General features: G+C 38.3%; 1 protein-coding gene across 2 annotated transcripts in view; it reads left to right on the plus strand.

Annotated features, from left to right (window-relative positions):
* Nucleotides 1-21,837, plus strand: part of LOC113173854 (inactive dipeptidyl peptidase 10) — a 158,968-nt gene that overhangs the window by 110,718 nt on the left and 26,413 nt on the right. For both annotated transcript variants that reach the window (XM_026377447.1, XM_026377448.1), the window contains exons 4-5: nucleotides 12,334-12,428; nucleotides 12,526-12,600. In XM_026377447.1, coding sequence (XP_026233232.1) covers nucleotides 12,334-12,428; nucleotides 12,526-12,600 — 170 coding nt within the window. The remainder of the gene's footprint in view (nucleotides 1-12,333; nucleotides 12,429-12,525; nucleotides 12,601-21,837) is intronic.

Here is a 21,837-nt window from a genome sequence, read left to right on the forward strand (position 1 = left end):
AGACCTTTACTCCGGTATTATTACAATATATCACAAGAAGAACAGGACTTCAGTGCTGCAATTGGTTGGTACATGGTACCTATGGTACATAGGAAAGTAACCTACAGGGAGGTGCTGCGGGTGCTAGTCTTTTACTAAATTAAAGATGTCTACACTGTATTTCTGTATCAGTTTGAAGTTATAAAATCTTTTCTTTCAAAAACATGGTCATTTCTATCTGAGTCCAAACTTTTGTCTGTTAATGTATAGCATACATCAATCAGCCAATACAATAAGCCAACCTGCTGGCTTTAATGTTGTGGTGAACAGGAGTCAGCATGGGAATAATTAAATGGTAGCCATGATCCGTAGGTGTGACAATACAAGCATCAAGGCTTGGAGCATATAGGGCTGTGTACAGTACCTGCATAGTTGGGCATAATTGCCCATGCTGCCCCGTCCACCACAACATCAACACCACCAGGTGGATACATTGTACAGCAATGTACAATCAACTTCATTTGAATTAGACTAAATAGGTTAGGGGAAATGCACCTACAGAGACAATGAGGAATGACCGACATCTCATTCCCACATCATACCCCATTTCTCTAAGACATGCAGTTAAACTTCATCCCTTCCAACTATATCAGTAGCCACTTTATGGAAACAGTCACTGACTGGGTCTGTCTTCTGTGATAACAGCAGCTGAAATAATGCTTACGAATTTATCTAATGCTTTCCTTGTCTCATTAAAGCGGCCCCGGAGATTTCAACAAATCGGTTCACACGCAAAGTGTAATGAGCTGCTGTAGCATCTATCCAATCCCTGATCACTTCAATCACTGAATTATGTGTGATGGTGGGAGGGCACGAACGAGAGAGAGGTGTCCATGTACCTGTAAAGACGAATTAACAGAGAAATACAACCCTGCCCCTTATATATAGCCTACAGTCTATGTGCTAAATGAAAAAATAAATGACATGACCTAGTGATGAGAGACCTTGACATGACATGATGGAAATGTTCCTGTTAGAGCCACAGGGGAAGTACAGGTTACAGTCGTAAATGCTGACTGCACACAACAATGCAGCATCCAGGTGCAGGCTGGGAGGCTGGAAAGGCACCTTTGAAGATGACTCTGCTGCTTCCCCTGATGTGGAGAAGTCCTTGCTTTGTAAGAGAAATTGGGACTTGTTCTGTCACATAATTCCCATAAGAAGCCGCTTTTATTGCCAAAATAGTTTTATGATGGTGACGATGAGGGAGAGGAGAACAATGCGAGAGAGGAAGTATGGCTGAAAATCTCTCTCTCTCTTGAAACACGCAGGCACAAAATAATTGAATATTTCATAAGCGTATGCATCCTGAGCCAGTAGTGCGTGCTTAGCTAAAGGGAGAGCTATTCCTGCTGCATCTTATTCTTAGCTTGAATGTCCAGTAGTGTAATAGTCAAAGACGAGATGGATGGAGTAGAAGATGGAGTTGGAGTAGTAGAGGAAAGTGAAAACCACCAGTCTGCCATCAGTAACACATACTGTAGGTTTCAGATGCATTCTAGGTATCAATGAAACAACAGTAAATAAAAACAATCAGAGCCCTGGCAACAACATTGTAGATAGGCCCAACAAGTCAATTAGAATGATTCTGAATAACTTGTCAAATAAGGTTTCGTAATTAATTAAATCGCTTTATTGATGAAGTCTAAACGGTTCATGTTGCAGAGGAGGTGTTGTGATAATCTATCTCTTGATCCTCTGTTCTAATCAGAAAATGCTACTCATTTATTTCTCTGGTGGGGAAAAAAAAAGTCCAGTCAGGGGCTGGAGGGATCGCAGGGGCGTGTTCTAATTCAAGCCACTTGTCTGCTCTACTTTTGTCAATCACAGCACCCTGGTAGATTCAGAGCAACAGCAGACAGTTACTGGATGCAACTTGTGGTGAACCACTTTCGGTGATCTCAATTGATCCAGACGTGATACGTGTAGAAGTTCAGAGTGAAAAATGGCAGCGTAACTTCCACTGTGCTGTAACGTAGGATCGGTTGCAAACCTAGGGTAAGCGGTCACAGGGGCAACAGAAGTAATAACGCAGATGTTATTTGTTGCTTTTATTCTGATGGGTCATTGATAAGATACAGTCCTTTCGTTGCCACTTTGTCCGAAGTTTTAACCACTTTAACTGTGATGAATCAAATTAAAAATTCCTGTCACCTGATTTGGCCAATTTCCCTGTTGTGCAGTTTTAAAGCCTTTATTAGATATCCACGGGAGAGAGATGACAGGAAAAGATGGAGGTAGAGAACTCCTTTTAGACCGCACTGTACCTGCAATTGGGTACTGGATGATCTTTTCAGATTGGCAATACACAGCAAGCTGTGAGTGTGTTCTGCGTAGAGGGTGCATACCCGAACTGAGTGTTGAGTTTGAAAAGAAATTAAAAAGGCTTAATGGGTGTGTTCACGTAGGTCAATTTTTAGGCATAATTGCACTTGTTGCCTAGATGCTTTACTTGTAATCGTAAAAAAAAAAAAAAAGACTACATGAATCCAGGCTTTTTCTTTAGTACAATTCAAAACACTATTAAAATTAAAATGACGAGGTGGCTGTGTTGCTTCCAGAGGAAATACACTGCGTTGGATTTGTATCAGGTTTGGACATGAAATACAGTATGCTTGTTGGATTTGAGACGGGTTTGATAGCATTTGCTTAAGTTGTAATGTAACTTTCTGGTCCTGGTGATGTGCTGTGAGCTAACAGCAGAAAGTGCTCTATAGGTAATGTAGTCTTTATGTCAAAAGCTTATGATGGTCAGATGGCACCAAGATGAATAAACAATCAAATACACATGGCTTTGGTCTGAATCTGAAATGTAGAAAAAGAACAGGACATGCTGACATTGACAGGGTTGGAATGATTTTGATGGAAATGATGAATGTGTTCTTCAAACTTTCCTTCATCAAAAAAAAAAAAAAACAAAACACACACAAAAAAACACCTTTTGAAGCATTTACAGCCTGGTAGACTTTAGACATTCTAGCTGTTAATTTTCATGGCTTTCCTTCCTCAAGTTCCCTTCCACTCTGTACAAATCTCCTATTTTACCACATTCAAAGTACCCAGACCATCACGCTGCCTCCACCATGCTTGACTGAAGATATTAAACACTGTTCTAGAATCTTTTCATTTGTTTTGCGTCTCACAAATGTTCTTCTGTTTGATTCGAAGACCTCAAACTTGGACTCATCTGTAGCCACCACCTTCTTCCAGTCTTCTAGTGTCCAATGTCTGTGCTCTTCTGCCCATCTCAGTCTTTTGTTTTTATTGGCCATTCTGAGTTTTGGCTTTTTCTTTATGCCATGAAATCAGCTTCCTCAAGTCTTCTCTTCACTGTTGATGCTGATACTGGTGTTTGATGTGAACTATTTAGAGCAGCTGCCAGTTGAGGACCTGTGGGGCCTTTTAGAGTGACTGAGTCAGAGCCCAGACCTCCACCAAATGCTATGGAGATGCTATGGAACAACTTGAAGAGATTCATACACATGATACGTCCAAAGAATATGACAGAGCTAAAGCAGTTCTGCAGGAAGAATGGGCTAAAATTCCTCCTGAACATTGTGCAGGTCGGATCCACAGGAAGGCCCTGGTTGAGTTTAGCAGGTCAACCAGTTATTACTTCTAAGGGTTCACATATTTTCAAGAAGCGCTCTGAGGTTTTTATAGTTGTTTTCAATACGAGACAAGACATGAAAGATCATAATTTATTTTATTTGTTAATACTCTTGGCTTCAAGAAATACAGTATCTACTGTTGTGATGTTTGAGTAACTGAATTATGAGTAAATAAATAAATAAATAAATGGACAATTGAAAAATGTTTTTAATATGTCAAATTGCCTTCTTTGCAGGATATCATGATGTCTGGTTGTAATAGCATTTATCCATCAGCCAGTCAATATATTTATTTATTTATGACATTTGTGTCTGTACAAGTGCTGATAATAATGATTTTATTTTTTGTTTATCAACACGAATAGTGGTAAATTATTTTATTAACACTTTAACACTGGCAAATACCTTACACTCCAACACATGTTGCCATATTTACTGTCAGCATCTGCAGAACCAAGTGCTCATGTTCTATCTTTAACAAGCTGGCTTTGAGCTTGACCAGCTCTGACATTTTGTGGAACCTTAGGGAATGCAGACGCAGCATTCAAGCATTACGCAAGCTTGGCTGAATAATTCAGCTTGTGCTATGCATATTACATTGTGCACAGAGTTCCCATTTGGCCCCCATGCTCAGCACTCCATTGGCTGTGTGTCTTCTTCTGGCTTTCAGTTAGGCCAAAAATTTCTTCTCCCTGTTTCTAACCCCTTCCCGCATTTGTTTATGTGAGCGACTTTAGCCAGAGAAGTTACAGCCAGCTCTGCAAAAAATGGGCTGAGTTACAAATGTTTTAGGTTATATAATACATGGTGCTACTACATAGAATACATGAACCATTACTGGGAAACAACAAGACAGAATTAAAGACTGGCGGAAGATGTGAAGCACCAAGGTTAGGGCTAAATGTGTGGTTCCAACACTAGTTTCATTAATCTGCTGCTATAACAGTCTCCACTCTCCTTGGGAGCTTTCCACCAGATTTTTGGAACCTGGTTGCAGAGATTTGCTCCCTTTCACCTCATCCCAGTCCACGTCGTGCTCATGTTGGACTGTGACTTCCATGGCAAAATGTAGTGCCAATGCAGGAAACAGGGAGGTGGAAAGTAAAAGGTTGGGGTTTGGAGGGGCCAATTCTGTCTCTCAAACATTACTTTGTAAACTCCAAATGCAAATATGTTTTGTAGAAAACTTAATTACTGGCTGAATTATGCTCCAGTTTTTTTTTAGTTCTTTCATTAAGTGCAGAGAAAGATGGTGGTTTAGGCTAAATGTTAACACCACATTGTGTCTGTACAATAGTAGTCACAAACTTGATGTTATATTGTAAGACTTAACACAATTATTTTATGTGGTCCAAATAATGCCAATACATTTCTATTACTATAGTTTAAACCCAAAATATCCCCACAAAGATGCTCCCAAAACACTTTTTCATTTAACTTTATTCATTTCAAACTCAGCTTAATACATTCCACTGAAAAAAAAAAAAAAAAAAGAATATAAAGATAAATCAGTATAATGTCACTCACAGTGCCATAATGTAAAACACCAGTGTTACCCCATATGCTGTAAATAATGCAAGCACATGTGGTTTTTTTTTTTTTTTTGGTATAAAGAAAGTGAGTAAATACAGGAATAATTTAATTAAATTAATTACTTTCATGTAATAAAAACATAACAGTAAAATTTAAGTAGAGTAAGAAAGAATGAATAAGACTCTCAGATTTTCTTTTTCTTCTATGGTTGCTTTGTGTTCTCTCTACAATAGCCTAATAAAAAAAAATGCTATACATGTACTACTTATAATAATGAAAATATAGACATTTTGCTGAATTTTTGTTAATATTTATGTTACAAAAATATTAAATTATATAAATAATTAATGTTATTAATACTGCCACAATAAAAGCCAAAAGAACAAAAAAGCAGTTATATCCACAAATAATTATTAGTTCGGTTCTAAAGAAAAGACCCTGAACCTTGACCCTGCGAAGACTCTGTGTCTAGTGTATTTTAACGTCAGAGTGGAGCTAATATTTATGACTTTTGTACTGTTTGTTTTTGTACTGTTAAGCAGTTACCTTATACCCACGTATCAGTAACCAGACTCAACATTTTTTGGACTGCTGTTATGGTTCTTTAGCTGTAGCTTTAGCGAGGTTGCTACTGTTTGATGGCTTTTTTAGGCACAAGGTCATTTTTATTGCTTCATATACATTTCAGAATTGCTGTATCATTATCATTTTGCTCAAGCGATTAAAGGTGACACATTATCTCTGCCTTCTATAGGTCACAATAAAGACTGAAGAATGTTTTTCCTGCCTCTGGTCAGCAGCAGAATTGGTCTTTTATTCCCTGACACTCTTGGCAGTTATGTGGGCAGCAAATGTTGGAGCTGGACAGTTAAAACCCAAATAAATCTGGTCTTTTCGAGGGAAAATTACAATGTCTTTTGGCTCACTAAGTATAAACACTGGAAGGGGGATATCATTACAGGAGCCTCATTTATTCCTCCAATGACTCCTGTGTATGGAAAGAAATGCTCTTTGAGAGAATTTCTAGGCATTATTACTGTTGAGGGCTTGACAGTCTGGGTAAAGTGGCTTTTTTTTTTTTTGTTTTAGTCATACATGTTCTCACCTTTTGGCATCCTGGTGATGTGCTGTGAGCTATCTGTAGAAATTGCTCTATAGGGAATGTAATCTTTATGTCAAAAGCTTTTGATGGTCAGCTGGACACCAAGGTGAATAAGCAAGCTTTAAACTATTTTTCATTATATCTGCAGTATATCCACCTGTCACTGTGCTCTGCGAGGCAAACATCAGATACTGTGTAGGCGGCTGCATAGGTGTTATGAGAAGCTGCTCCCGGAGCTTACTACTTCTTCACTTAGCTTGGGTTCATCTAGAAAAGCATCTTTTATACAAATGTAATGTAAGGTGCCAGGGAGACTTTTTACTTTTCCTTGTTGTAAAGTCAATGAAATAACTACAAGAACACACAAAATGACCACAGAGAGACACAAAATGACCAGAAAAAGATGGTTCACAACTCTCGTTACAGTGTCACAGGATGACAAAAAGAGGATCTGAAGATGATAAAGTGGAGAGAATTTAATCTTTTATCTTATCACAGCTCATTATAGACTTTTAATTGTTTAATTACATGAAAATTGGTGAATGCACCAAGCTAGCTTCAGTCACTCCTGTTGCATGATGTGTATGTAAGGGTATAATGGGACTTAAGAATTCACCTATTTGAGTGTTTCGTGCATGAGTCCCATTGTCCTCCCCCAAGCTACGCACACAGTAATACTATTGTGAACAACTTATACAAGGACACCACCTTCCCTTTCATGGATCACTGGTCTTTTCAACACAAAATCATCAGAGGACGGAGAGCAGAGATTTTCAAGAGTGGCTACTGCATCCTCCAACAGAAATACTGTTATTGTATTGCTTTTAATTCAGTCCTGTTTCTGACTTAAATTTAAGACTCATTTCCCTCTGTGGCCCTTTTTTTTTTTTTTTTTACAGAAAACCTGCAGTGTCACGCTATGTTGGTGAGAAGAGTTCACTTCTTAAAGCGGACACCTTTGCCGGTTTACACTGAACCTAATAAAGCTTCGCTAATGATGCTTCAGTGTTCATTTCACACAAGTACTAGCTCTCCCTCGCATTAGTGGTGTGATGTTTCATGCGACATCCAACCGGACGTTTAACAAGCGCTTTGTACATACACATTACTGGTGGATGAACGGTGGTTTTTGCTTGTTTCGCTTATGTTGGTCATGATTTGGATTCAAACACAGTTGACATAAAGTGTGTCCTTTGCAGGACTCCTCAACTTTCCAGCCCGGTATTTTCTCTAATTGCTCAACACAGAGCTCAAATGAAGCTGAGTGTAACAGTAATCATTAACACAATAAACACAATGTATGACAGCTTGACTTGAGTTTGATTCATGTTTTAAATGCTGACACTACTTCTTGAGGCGGCTGAAAAGAGGCACAGCACAGGCCCCGCACACACTGGTATGATACCTTTTACACAGAATGGCAAGGTGGTGTATTGACAGCGTAAAAGAGACGTATGAAAGTAATGAAATGTGCCCCATACATTAAGACTTATATAAATTCAGTACTGTAAGGTTTCTATTCAGCCCAACACTGGCTATTCTAATATGTTTGAATATGAATATTATAAAACGTAATTACTTTACCTCTGATAGATGCACCTTTTCAACTTCAGAGACCCTGTGAATCTCTCTGCACACCAGTCTACCTAAGTCTCAGAGTTAAGGCTGATAGAAAAAAAAAAAAAAAGGCATTTCATTATTCATCGGGTTACAGACGTAGGGCATTACTTATACATTACAGTCTTAGCTTGTTCTTTTTTAGCTAGGAACGTTTCATTATTAAAGGAGACAAGTGCAGAGCAGTGCAGAGACCTATGGTAATGTTTTAAAGATCACAGCAATGACTTGCTTTTCATCTGCTCTAAATATTTATTTTTCTCTCATAGGCATGTGCTGATTTAACACGGCTGGACGTTAAATGAAAAATTATTTGGATACTTTTGAAAATGAAGCTGCCTGAGACAAACAGTTTTGGAGCCATATTAGTTTTTGCCAGTGATATATTTCTGTGTTATCTGCTTCTTTTGCTACTGTTGTGCAATTTCACACAGTTGACTTTTTATGCAGAACATGCCGCTCTAAAGAATGACTGTCTTTTTCTACCACAGTTACATGAATCACGCTACAGTTTTATTATGTGACTGATTTAACAGTTTTTCTTCAGCACTGATGGTGACATTTGATAAGACCAGAAGAAGCACTGTGAAAATGGGGAAATGTATTCCTTGTAGTGCAGAGCACCATCCAAACGCAGCTTTGCCAGCTGTTTGGGATTACCATGGAGTTCAGGAAAGACAGCTGCGCTTTCTTGTAAAGCTCTTTATTACAACTGTACATGACTCACAGTGGCACTGGATAACCTCAGAAATCCTGACCCTTACACACAACCATGCATACAGTACTGTATTCTGTCACATACGAGTTCACACTCGTCTGTTTAACTGTCTCCTGTTACACAGACATTTGCAAGGGGCAAAATAAAGAAAATAAAAACTCACCAAAATTGATTTTACATCCACTCCTCACTGGTTCCAGTACCTATTTCTGTTTGTGCTATTGGCAGCATTCGGCCACTCATTGTAATGTTATCAGTCTACCAAAAAGTCAGGTCTATTTTATTATTGTATTTATATAGCCTGGTATCACTAATCTGCCTGGGGGGGCTCTGCAATCTGTACAACATACACCACACTGGCTGTCCTATGGATGGAAAAGAAAACCTGCAGATCAGATCAGGTCTCCCATCTCTTCCAGGCTGGACTATAATGATGATAAAATATTCTGGGTAATATATTACTGACTTATTATGTAATATTACCAGGTACTGAATTATTATTATTATTAATGTTCCCAGATTATTTTCCCAGTCATTTTTGGCTACCAGCTGATTAATAACATCTGGTCATACTCACGCATGGATGTTGTTTGTTGCCCCCCTTACTGTACTTCCAGTACTTGTTACTGTATCATATGTGCTAAGCTTTTAGTATTGTTGGCAGTGAACAGAGTCTTTCCTGCCCATTCTGTTGATATCTTTAAATGAATGTCATTGTCAATGTCATTATACATAGGTATTCTGTCAAGATGTGAATACAAATGTTTGTCTTCATATTTACTATATCTTTCGGCTGCTTATACACAAAGACACTTGCATCTGCAGTGCATGCCTATCATTTAATACCCACTGTAGTGTGCAGGCAGAATGAAACTCTAGAACAAGTTTGTTAATCAAACAAGATGATGCGAATATGAGATCCAAAGCTGTGACAAGTAATTTTGATTCTACATGCTCCGAGCATTCTCATTTAGAACGGTCTCTGGCCTTCAACAATAGACTTATGCACCCTGCCTGTCTCATATGATGATATCTATTACTGGGATTGCCAGGCAAGTTCGAAGGAGCCATCACTTCATGTTGTAATCAAGCAAACAAATGCAGTACTGCTAGACCGATATTTTACCATGAAAAAGAAAAACAATTAAACGTTGCCTTTTGTTGTTGTTGTTGTTTAAGCTGTTTCATTCTGGTAGGTTATACAATCCCCACAATAGTAATGAAATTGTGAGGCCATTTAATTTGTTTTTGCTGTACACAGATGATATGTGGTAAGAAAGACTAAATAAAATGTAAAAAAAAAAAAAAAAAAACATTTGGTTGGTTTGGCTCCATCATCAGCTGTTGTAGACCTTTACTTGTTGCTCACTACACTAGTAGTTTCTTTCATTTTTGGGAAGTTGGGACAATTCCCTTTCCACCCATAGACAGCTGTCTGGTCTTGTTGATTTATCCATTTGGACATGAAATGGAGCGCTCACAGGTAAAACCCAAGCTAAATAGCAGTGCTATTGCAAGCTATTGTTTGAACCATAAATCTCAGGACACGCCTTGGTAACAAGAAATCTGTCTGTGATACATTCCAATATTTTTGATCTCTTAACATATGGGTGATCTGATATGAAATGTGTTGTGCAGATGGTTTATGCTGTTGAATGTATTGTGATGTAAATTCTATGAAATACGGTAAATGCTTGAATTCTGAACCATCATTTTGTATCCATATTTTGAGCTCAAAAGCAAACAGAAATGAATTGACCTTGCTGTTCCCATACATTTGGAGCAGCTTCTGGGATTTTACAGCAGTAGAAGAATTTATAACTACCATTTACTAGGAAGATATCCCTGTAGTTTTCACTGACAGTGCATGTACTGTATTAATTTATTAAGACAGCAGCCCATTATGCAGTCAGCTCCTGGAGAGATAATGATACTGCCCTATACATGTGATCTGTGAAGAGAACTCATAGTTCACTTCAAGCTCAGACAGGACTGAAAACATTGACCTTAGATGTTTGTGTGGTTTACACCGTATGAAATTACAGTATATTAGGAAGTATTGGCCTATACATATGTATATTATGTTGGTGGTGTTTGGGTGTCCCAGACCCAAAGGTTATACAAAAACTGTAAAATTAAATTGTAGTTAAACAACATAACATATAAAAAGCTTACACAGATGCAGAAATAAATAATATATGAATAAGCAGTTATAGATTTTTGCATTAAAACACAACTCCCACACATACTTACAAAGTGTACATACAGCCAGTGTTGTGGTAAACAATTTACTGACAGGTAAAACATTGCATTAATGTAAAGAGAAACTCTGAGGGGCTGCGTGGTTCCATATTTCATCAAGGATCAGTAAAGAATAAGGCATGACAAAACCATTTTCTGTTGAGGAAGCTAGAGAAGTGATTTTTGATGACAAACACGTTAGTTTGGAGGGGATGTCCACCTTGGAAGATAAAACATATTTTCAACATGAGGCTCACATCTTTTTTCATTTCACAGCCATCCTGGGGACAAATATGGATGTTGAAAATTTAAGTCTTTGCTAAAGTAATGAGCTATTCCACATGGCTGCTGACATGACAGGGATGCAGTCTAGAGACCATTAAGGAAATCAATCTGTGCTGTTCTAATTTATCTAAAACACAAAACAAAAGTGAAGTATGTACATACATTCTGTCCCTACTGGAGCGTAGAGGAGCTTTTATGTCTAAAGGAGAGGACAAAGCTTTGGAGCTACAGTGTGTGTGTATAAGCCAATATGTACTGTCCAGGAAGTCTTTCCATTTTTTGTCCTTTCAAAACAAAACAAAACCGAACCAACAACATTACACTAAAAATGTCAGTCCTATTATTTTCTTAAAATAAAGATGCTTTCTTTACCTGTATCTTGATTACTTTTGTTTTCCTAAACATTATATTTTCTTGCAAAAAGCAATTGGCACGTGTGACGTAGCAGAGCTAAGTGTTTAATTTTTACCATATATAACACTTTCTACTTAAGCAAACATTAACATAATTAGTAAATGTAAGCATTGGGCATTCTATCTATGGTCATGCTTAGTTATTGTGGCTGCTCTACAGTTTTTTAACCTTTTGTGTATGTTGAGTGTATTTCTATGTATGCACATGTGCATGCACACACGTGTGTTATTGTGTTGACAAAAAGGTATTATTGTTCATAACCCCCCCAACCACATTGCCTCATTCCACGACATTTAATGTGGACCATGTTTCTGAATGTTTGGTTTTGCCACAGAACAAACAGCGCAGTCACGTCCGACCAATCCAGCTCAGCACAAAAGATGTTTTCCTGGCTGTGCCACACAATTCTCTTTTCAATTCTCATTAATGCTCAACATACTGTGGTACCTTGAAGATGAAAAATGTGGGCCTCCCCTTTGTGTTTGTCTGGCAGTGAAATTTCGCTGTCGATTCCCACAGTTAATCACATTACATCCTCAGTCTTGAGCCTGTTTGGCTTTCTGCTGTGTCTGTGCTGTTATTTAATTTGAGGGAACACTGAGGCTGAGAAAGCATTTGTTTTAATGGCATATTTGCAGTTGTGAACAGAATGGCTGCTTGAGTGTTTTGTTGCTTTTGTTTTGAAGGTGTTCAGTGTTTTGTTGCTGTGCTTTCAAAATCCAATTTTCTTCACACATATGCTTTGTCTTTGTTCCCTTTCTTTCCAAACACAGACTCAGAAGTCATCTACAGGAACAGTGATGGCCACGTCATCAAGTTTAACATCCTCACAAATGAAACAGACATCGTCCTGACAAACACGACATTTGTAAGTGAAGCTCAGTCCTACACACTGTGCATACTGCAGAATTAGTATTTATCCTCTATTTGTTTATGTCTTTATCTCTACATGTAATTTCCACTAGATAAATTTCAATGTGGCCAAGTATTCTGTCTCCCCTGACCTGAAATACGTCCTCTTCGCTTATGATGTCAAACAGGTAAGCTCCTTTTCATTTTCTGATAAATTATGATGAGAATGGGACAGGATGTGGTTCCATGATCTTCACTGTTTCAAGTCCACCACACTTTGCTACAAGCTTCCCTTCTGTTCATATTGAATTTTGTAACCTTAGACCTCTCAGTTGTGGCCTTGAGCATGAGTTGTGCCAACGATTCCAACAGACCTCTGTTTAAGATGTGGTTTCAGGTGAAGTTCCATTAAAGGCGAGGAGGCAGGGTCTGTTTGAATCTCACTAGACCACCTAGTTTAAGTAAAGTCTTTTTGTCTTTACTGAACACACCCATTAAATACACAGAGTGATGGTCGAAAAAAGAAGGTAAAACAGTAAATAACTAGCTGAACCACCTTAGCCTTGAACAAGCTCCTCCTTTAGCTGTGATTTAGATTTCCACAATATCCGGGAGGAACGTTGGACCATTTTTTTCTCACAGAACTCTTTTAACTCAGACAGATTCTTAGGACGTCTGGTGTCAACGGCTGTCTTTGTTTCATTTCACAGCATCTCTAGTGGATTTAGGTCTTGGCTCTGACTGAACCTCTCCAAAAGATGGATTTTGTGGCTCTGAAGTCATTCTGTTGTAGTATTACTTTATTATAGGGTCACTGTCCAGAGCTTCGGCTTGCAGACAGACACCCTGACATTATCCTGTAGCATATCTTAATAATCTTGGGAGTTGAAGGACATGTGAAGTTTTCCAAAGACCAACTGGACTTTATTGCCATGTATGCTTATACATATGAGGAATTTGGACAGAAGCTTGGTTTATTATGTGCAAATTGGTAATGTTTAAACCAAGTATGTGTGTTAGATATATAAGTGTGTAAGTGTACAGATAGTGTTGTGTGTAGTATGTTTATTGTCAATTGAATAAGAGGGATTGCCTGAGGGAAGAAGCTGTTCCTGTGCCTGGCCGTTCTGGTGCACAGTGCTCTGTAACGTCGACCACATGGCAACAGTTCTAAAAAGGGGGTGGGCTGGATGTGAGCAGTCTAGATTGTGATTTTCTGAGCTCTTTTGTTCACTCTGGATAAGTACAGTTCAGATAAGCAACTAAAAGAAACTGTCCTGTGCTAAAGCCCGAATCTAAGAAAGTGACCGTTTCCACATGAAGAAACACGCGCTTAGTATCTTCTACTGCATAAGCATGCACAACGTGTCTGGCAGAACTTGTCCCTCTCTGTTCAATATAACAGGGAAAAGATAAACCCTGTCCCAAACAGAACAGGACATACATTAAGTTACCATGACGTTAGACTCTACAATGAAATGAAAACATTAAGACTTCAGTTATTATCTGGTTCCATCAGCATATTCAGCTCAATCGACTGTGTTCAAAAAAGCTCCTATTGTTCTTTAAGCCATCCTAACTTTTGCCATTAGCTGGAGCATGAGATTATTTGAAGTGCCTTTAAAAAAAAAATCCCTATCTGTCAGACTATATGAAGTACATCTTGTGCCAGGCTGTACTTTATCAGATTTGACTGTTCTGAAAAGGACACCCGCTTCCTCTACAGGGAGGTTTGAGATTTAAGATCGAGCAGACCATTTATTTTTGAAGAAGGTACACAATCTGTCAGCGAGGAAAGACATCCCGGGGTTATAAAGACAAAGCCATTCTGAAATATGTCGTCATGATTGAAGAAACATCCATGCTAGAGTCCTCTGTGTTTAATATATTTTGACGAGTCCGGGTCAGGGGGTGAGGAAAATTCCTTTGTGGCCTGTGCGCGACTGGCAGGTCACATTCACTCACTAATAGAGCAGCGGGGCCAAGCTTGAACCATAATTACCAGGTTTCCATCAGAAAAGAGTCGATGCAAAATGAGATATGCAAATTGGACCCTTCACTCTAGAAAAGAATCCACTGTGAGGATTAGTGACAAGGCGATTAATCAGAGCTGATTTGCATATTTTGCATGAAGGGTTAGACTTACATTTAGCCAACAGACAGAAGTCCAGTTTATTTTTAGCACAAGGGCAAGCTGAAGGGAGAACATGTTGGATAGTTTAAAGAATTCTCCACTTTTAAAACTCTAATGAGAAGAAATATGTAAAATTGCTCTTCTTTATTCCGCTGCAGTGTTTCGCCACAGGCTCTTTATTAGGGTGAGTTACTGAACATGTAAGAAACACGCGCTCTGCACGAAACCTACAAAACCTTGGTGAGCATTCAAAACTAAAAACACACTTTCACTAGCAGCTGTTAACTAAAGTGGAAACTCCAGAATGAATGAAACCTATGCACATAAACGAGTAAACAAACATGTTCCCTATCTATCTAGCAGACATCACTTTGTGCCAGTTTTTGTTCCTTTCTATTAACATGTTCTATATGTAACATACTTTAGAAATGCCCACCTACCTTATTGTGGCCAAGACACTATATACCACACGTTACACATAAGAATGACTTTCTATGCTGCTGAGTTAGTTTCACATCAGGGATCTGAAAAGTTGGAATCTGAAAAGTAACTAGTAACTATACTTAGCATAGTATGATATCTGCCTCTCTAGTGAGGTTGGTAAATGTTAAAAAAAACAACAGCCATGAGCTTGATACCTTCGTGATGAAGAGCATTGCCATCAGGTCTTCTGGGAGAAAGAAATAACTTTTTAGAGATTTATTTCTGGTGCACTGAATAAAATAAAACATTCATCAACGCTTCCAGCACTTCAGTGCAGATGTGACAGAGTTTGAATCCTGGCTTTGTTTCCACCTGTTCTTATATATATTTTGTTTTAGTTATTCCAACGTCTTTTATGTTTTACCAGGTAGTAGAATAGGTTTTTTAACCTCTGAATTGTTTGTTGGCATCAGGGCTCTGTGTGTGAATTATTGCCATCTACGGGCAGCGTTAGAACATCCAGTCATCCATACTGAACAGCTTAATTGTTTTGGTGCACAGCCAAATCCTCAGTATATGTGTAGATGATGAAACGGTGTGAGAAATGCTTGACTGCTGCTGGGAAGTCGTGGTTTGTAAAAGCTACAGTGACGGTCCCTGTTAAGTAAAAGAGATACAGCTCCAGAGGGAGCCTTGATGCGGCTCTCAACAGGAACTACACTGGACAGGGACAGAAAGCTGCACTACATCACCTCCTTCTGATGTTACATCATCATCGAACAACACCAATATAGATACAGAAAGGTAAACTGCATTAGTTGGAATTATGATGGTGTTATTTCAAAGGCATGTATATGACAGGTGATAATACATTTTTTGTAAATCCCATAAAATATTTAAACCTGACCATATTCACAAATGTTGGGCTGGGTGCATGTGTGGAGTTTACCTCCTCTCCAAACCCTACCTCCTCAATCCTCTTTGAGACTTTACACAATATGACCTGTGACATCACAGTGTCTGAGGGAAGGAGAGTGTGAGGGCTCCAAATGCTGAATGAGGAATATGACAACACACTGATATCATATTGGACATGATAAGACATATTTGCGGACAGTGAAATACAAGGTTGATGTCGGAGTCTGCATTTTAACACAGGGGGGTGATTGTTATCAGCAGCCTGATTGATAATTGATTTTTGACCACATGTTGGCAACAACAACTTGCAGAAAACAGCATATTAGCTTTTAAAGCAGAATATGTTACTGTAGCAAAAAGCTGCTTGTGGACAAACACTGGTATTCGCTCTGTTTTTTATGATCTGATGAAATGATTGAGGTACAGTATACTGTGCTATGAGTGGCTAATGTAGCCTCGACCATCACTTCTTTCCAATAGATTAGCACCAGATTTTCTTACTTACTCTGGTCATATCTGCATGAAAATGAATTTGCTTTAATTTCTTCTCCTGGTTTTGTGTGTTTTAATTAATCTAGAGTGCCTGTATTCCACTTTTCTTTTTCACGCTATTATTCTGTTGCTTGACACTGAGTCAGGTGAAACTACTAAGACTTGGGAAAAGACTTTGAAGTGTAAAATTGGAAGAGTTCCCCATGAGTGGTCAAGACCTAACAACATGGGGTATGCAGGAAATTAACACAGGTCTCTGGTGTCAAAGTCCATTGGTTCATACATCCAGACAGCCATCCTAATCCCTTCCCTATAAAATATTTAACTTCTCGGATTGGAAAATATTGCAAACTGGGTAGCTAACTGAATTTGCCGAAGCATATGAATGTGTTTTATTTAGTATTAGCCAAGTCAAATTGGTATAACACCGATCAAGGGCCAGAGAAATCAGTTTCCCAGTATTTCAAGTGGTATTTCTACTTGTAGTGGATTACTTTTTTAGACAGAACTTGCACTTTTACTTACATGAAACAGAAAGAGTACTGTATTATGCTTGTAAACACATTATAATGTGCATGGAATTAACAAAATGTTTAACATATAAATGTTAATCCTTTTATCAATCAGGTGCCAAAACCTTCCTGCTGCACAACAAAGCAGCTTCAGCATATGAGGTTATCAAAGAGTTTGTTTAGCATCCACACCTGCTTTGTTTTGTGCAATTTAATAGGCACACAAAAACATTTTCTTTCATTATATGTATTTATTCTGTGACATGATTGCTTTTTTTGAAATGTTCCGGACCTGCAGCAGTGCTTTAATCCCAGCCTTTCATCTGTGAATTGTGCCATGAGGCCAGAGCTCTCAGGTATTCATAACCTGTAACGAACGATGATAAGAAAAAACAAACAGACTCAGATCTGCTCTAAAATGTGTAAACAAGCTTCCTGATAATCACACACTTTGATCCCATGATAGCTTTGAATTGATTCCATACTGCAGTTGGAGTTCCTGTTAATGTGGCTGTTTTCTGATATGTGTATCTGTTACAAGGTGTTGCAGGAGGCTGGTGTAACCCTACCTGTCTTGGACTCAAGGATGAACGGATAAAGAGTGATTATGAGTTTGGCTGTCAAAGGTCAGAGGGCAATGTAACCTAATGTTTGTTCCATTCTTCTGCACACCTTCTATGATCTTTGAGGGCTACTGGTTCCAGTGATATGTGACTGCAGTTGGAGACATTTGCTCCATTTTCTATGTTAATATGAATATTTTCTGTTGCTTTCTGAAGATATCTTAATGGCTTTAAGCTATAAAGGCACAGGCATGTGTGGGTTTGAAGCTGACTGATTTCTCGCTGATTCGGAGTGACAGCCTCCATTGTTTGCATGTCAAGGCATAAATGGATTGTATGCTTCTATTTGTTCTGTATTTTTCTGCTATACCAGTACAAGGGTTCTCCTTGTGTCTGACTGTCAATACAACGATTGAAAAGCCAATTTTCCTCCGACTTTACCTTCTGAGTGCACCAAATGACTTATTAAACGTAACTCTTAAAAGTCATTTATTCCATTTTCATATGAGATGAGTTCATATTCCATTGTTCCACCTCGAGCCTGAAATGCTGATGAAAGAAAGAATGAGCTAAGTGGTAAGTGCGAGTGGGAGTCACATATTTAATACTGAAAACAAAGCGAAAACATGAGACAGGAACTATCTCTGCTGTCCCAGTCCTGACCACCTGTTATTTCAGAAAAGGAAGCGTATATCGGCTGTATAATTTTATGGGAGAAAAACAGCACCTGCATCCTGAAACAACATTTTTGTATTCCATTTTGTCTGTAAATAAATTTGAAATGAGCCTGTTTGAATAGCTGCTGCTATGAATGGTGATAGCGACTATTATAAATCAACATTTCTCCAATTATGCCAACAAAATACCAACTGTCCCCTCTTGTGATTGTGTTGTTAAAGTACAACACCTGCGTTCCTAACTGTGTCCCTATATGCTGCTGAATACTCATGTGTATTGTACTCTGTGTACAGCATGCATACAACTGCACAGGGAACTACATACAACAGGCTCATACCATATAATAACATATAATGTGAGGTGATATATTCCTTTAATATATGTCACTGTATTAGACAATAGTGGGCAATGTGGCAAATGAATAATTAAATAACATCAAAAAACGGTTAACAATGTGATGTTCTGTATCCAAATATACATAAACAAACACTTAGTGAACAGCACGCTCCGCCTCATAAATCACGTGCTTTGTCCAACTGCATCAAAGCTGTAGCAACATATCTTATCTTCATTCATATCTTATCTTATATGAATGAAGTAGGCATGTGGTAATACATTTTCTAACTTAACCATATTTACAGTGAGACAAACTGTGCATGAGTTCTTAAAATGCATAAACTCAGACTAGTCCCTCCTGCACCCTACTCAACATAGTAATCGATGATTTCTAAGAGCATAGTGGAATTACAAAAACTGGATCCCCTACATACACCAGATAGCTTCTTGTAGTAGAGGTGCTATCACAGGTGCCTACATAGTGACTACCAGCTATTTTTAGTGAGTTTCCATGCTCTCAGCAGTTTATTTTGACTACAGTTTACGTACAGAAACACTAGTCAAAGCTACACAAAAAAACCTTAATTTGTAATGAACCATCGTTTCGCCTCCATGTTGTTTGAAGTTTAGAGTAAAATGTAATTATGCTCTTGCAAAAATTGGGGGAGTAGTATCTGAGAAATCATATTTAATTAGAGTTAGACAGAAATCCTTGGAAATGGTTTTGTTTGTTTTTCAGTTGATGGAATTTTTTACCTTTTAATTATCGTTTGGACCATATCGAAAAAGAAGATATAACAGTTGTAGCTGTTTGAAGTTTGAAGTTTTGATCTGTGAGAATAACCCTGGACCACGGTGTGAAGATGAAATGATCCTAGAAGCGAACTAATGGTGTGTTTGTTTAAACAGGCTTATTTTAATGGGAGCAGAGTCACAAACATGTAAGTTCAGAAGTCAAAGTTTGAAATCTGTGTTTCTAGAGGTACCGTTGTCATGGCAACCACATGCTGTTCTGTGTCAACAGCACATATCCCACAGTCCAGTGCTTTGTAAATTGTTTGCTAGACATTTGGCCGACATGTTTTCCACTGTACACATCCATCCAGGGAACCCCCTCTGTTAAGTTATTAATTTTCTATTTGCTTATAACTTGGTTGACGCCAAGCAGGGGAGGGTGAGCTATTATTCAGTGACCATGAAGCAATGCCTTCAGAGAGAAATGTAAAAAATGGGGATTTAGCTAAATTTAACTCAGATTTCACTGAATCGCCCCTTTTTTTTTTAGAAACCTTTATTAGTACCACAGTGGGGTAATTGCATTGTGGACAGGCTGCCCCTTTGAGGCACCAAGGATTCACGTTTAGTGTCGTGTCTAAGGACACCTCGACAAGCAACTAAGAGAGAGCTGGAATCAAACCATTACCCTGGGGTTCATAGATGACTGCTCTACCGCCTGAGCCCCATTATTTCCACTAAAAGTTGATTGTTGATTATGTTTCCTTTCTTTTCTTGATCTCTTACCATTATCCCCAAGTACAGGAATGTCACCAATTTGAACATGTCAAGTGGTCACCTGACGGAACCGCACATGAGAATCACAGCGTACCACACTTCATTAACTCTTCTATTTAAACACAGTCCCAAAGCAACGACTGGAGGATGAGGAAATATCAAGGGATCAAATCCAAATTCAAACACCAAAAGCCATAGTTGAAAGTTCCTCATCTTAGACACTACATGTGATCTCAAATAGCAATCTTGTACTGTAAAAATATGTTTTTTATTTTACCAATGCATTTAGATTTGGAGATTATATTCATCTTCACAGTCACTATTATATTGGAGTGTTGAAAATGTCACAACCTTTATTGTTTCTATCATCAAGCCTGCAGCAAAGGTCATTGTACCCATTTGAGCTCTATATCAAATTTAAAGGAGTGTTGCTGAAAAGATTATATGAGGGCTTATTTGGGGCACATGGAGGCTTTTTCTATATTTCATGGTAGAGAATTATGAAGTTTCAGTTGGAGTTTGAGAAATGTGTCTAGAGCACATTGGGGAGTCAGTTCTTAGTCCCAGGTGCAGCTCTCCACAACACGGAGATATTAGTTCTAAGGCCTGCAAATTTATATAGCGCAGAATAAACCCTTGTGAACTGCAGTACATTCTGTATGCACTGAGAAGTTACGTTCCGCTTAAAGTCAATATGCATCACTTGGAGCGCAGTAACTCCTCTTCTCTCCAAAGACTAATTCACTTTCACCATGAACAAGAGTCTGTATTATTGATGCTCTACCTTATTGGTATGGGCTGTGCATGGGTGCTTAGGCTGTATTCCAACGCTTTATTGTTGTCTCTGTATAATGTCTTTGGATCTGCCATAAGTCTCATTAACATCTGCTTTGTTTTGCACTGTGGAATGCACTTTGGAGAAAAATACAGTGGAATACTCTGGACTGTGTAGGAGTTAGATTTTATTTAAGCAGGAACATAAACCTACAGTAGTATCATAGGTATTGTTTTACAGTTAATGGAGATAGAGCAGTTTATTTGTGGTTTTATGTAGGTGACGCTTAGCTTACACTCACAGCATCCTGTGTATAAGCTACTGCTTATACTGTGATGAATACACATTTACACACTAATTTATTATTATTATTATTAAACTACAGAAAAGACCTAAAATTTTCAGGATTTTGGCTACTGTAAACTGTGATTATTAGTGTCTGTAAATATATTTTATATTTTATTATGTGTCAGATTTGCTATTTCTGTCTTATGTTTTAAATGCGGTACAGTAGGTCTATCTAAAAAAATCATTAAGATGCCAAACTTGTTAGTTTAAAATTAATAGATGTTTATTTCAGTTCAAGTCAACCAATCCAACCCCAGCTCCTAAAAAAACAGCCTACACCACATTGTATCACACAGTTGAAAATATCAGTGAATACCCTGTACTTACGTATTCTGATTTTATTAGACAACGTGTGGATATCTCCATCTATGGGTCGCGATTACATTTGTATTTCATACTTATTTAGTCTCCTGCAATGTTCCTATGCAGCTTAACTGCAGTGGAAACTGTGTTTTGTGACTGTTGGATTTTATTAAGATTAACTTATTTGTGGCTGAAGGAAGCGACAGTTACTGTGCATAGAAAAATTGAAACCAAATAAATTGCTTCGTGGTTGGCAGCAAATGCACAGAGCACAGGGCCCTAATACTAGCAGACTAAGTTCAAGCCCAGGTTCCAGCTGGAGCTTTTCTCTGAATGAAGCCATAACCATGATAAACACTGCTGGTTTGTTAAGGTGTGTGCCTAACGACAGTGGGACAGGACCAATTAGTGTGTGTAAAGTTATTTAAATG

Source organism: Anabas testudineus, chromosome 21 (assembly GCF_900324465.2).
Source record: "Anabas testudineus chromosome 21, fAnaTes1.2, whole genome shotgun sequence".
In the NCBI taxonomy this organism is placed as follows: domain Eukaryota; kingdom Metazoa; phylum Chordata; class Actinopteri; order Anabantiformes; family Anabantidae; genus Anabas; species Anabas testudineus.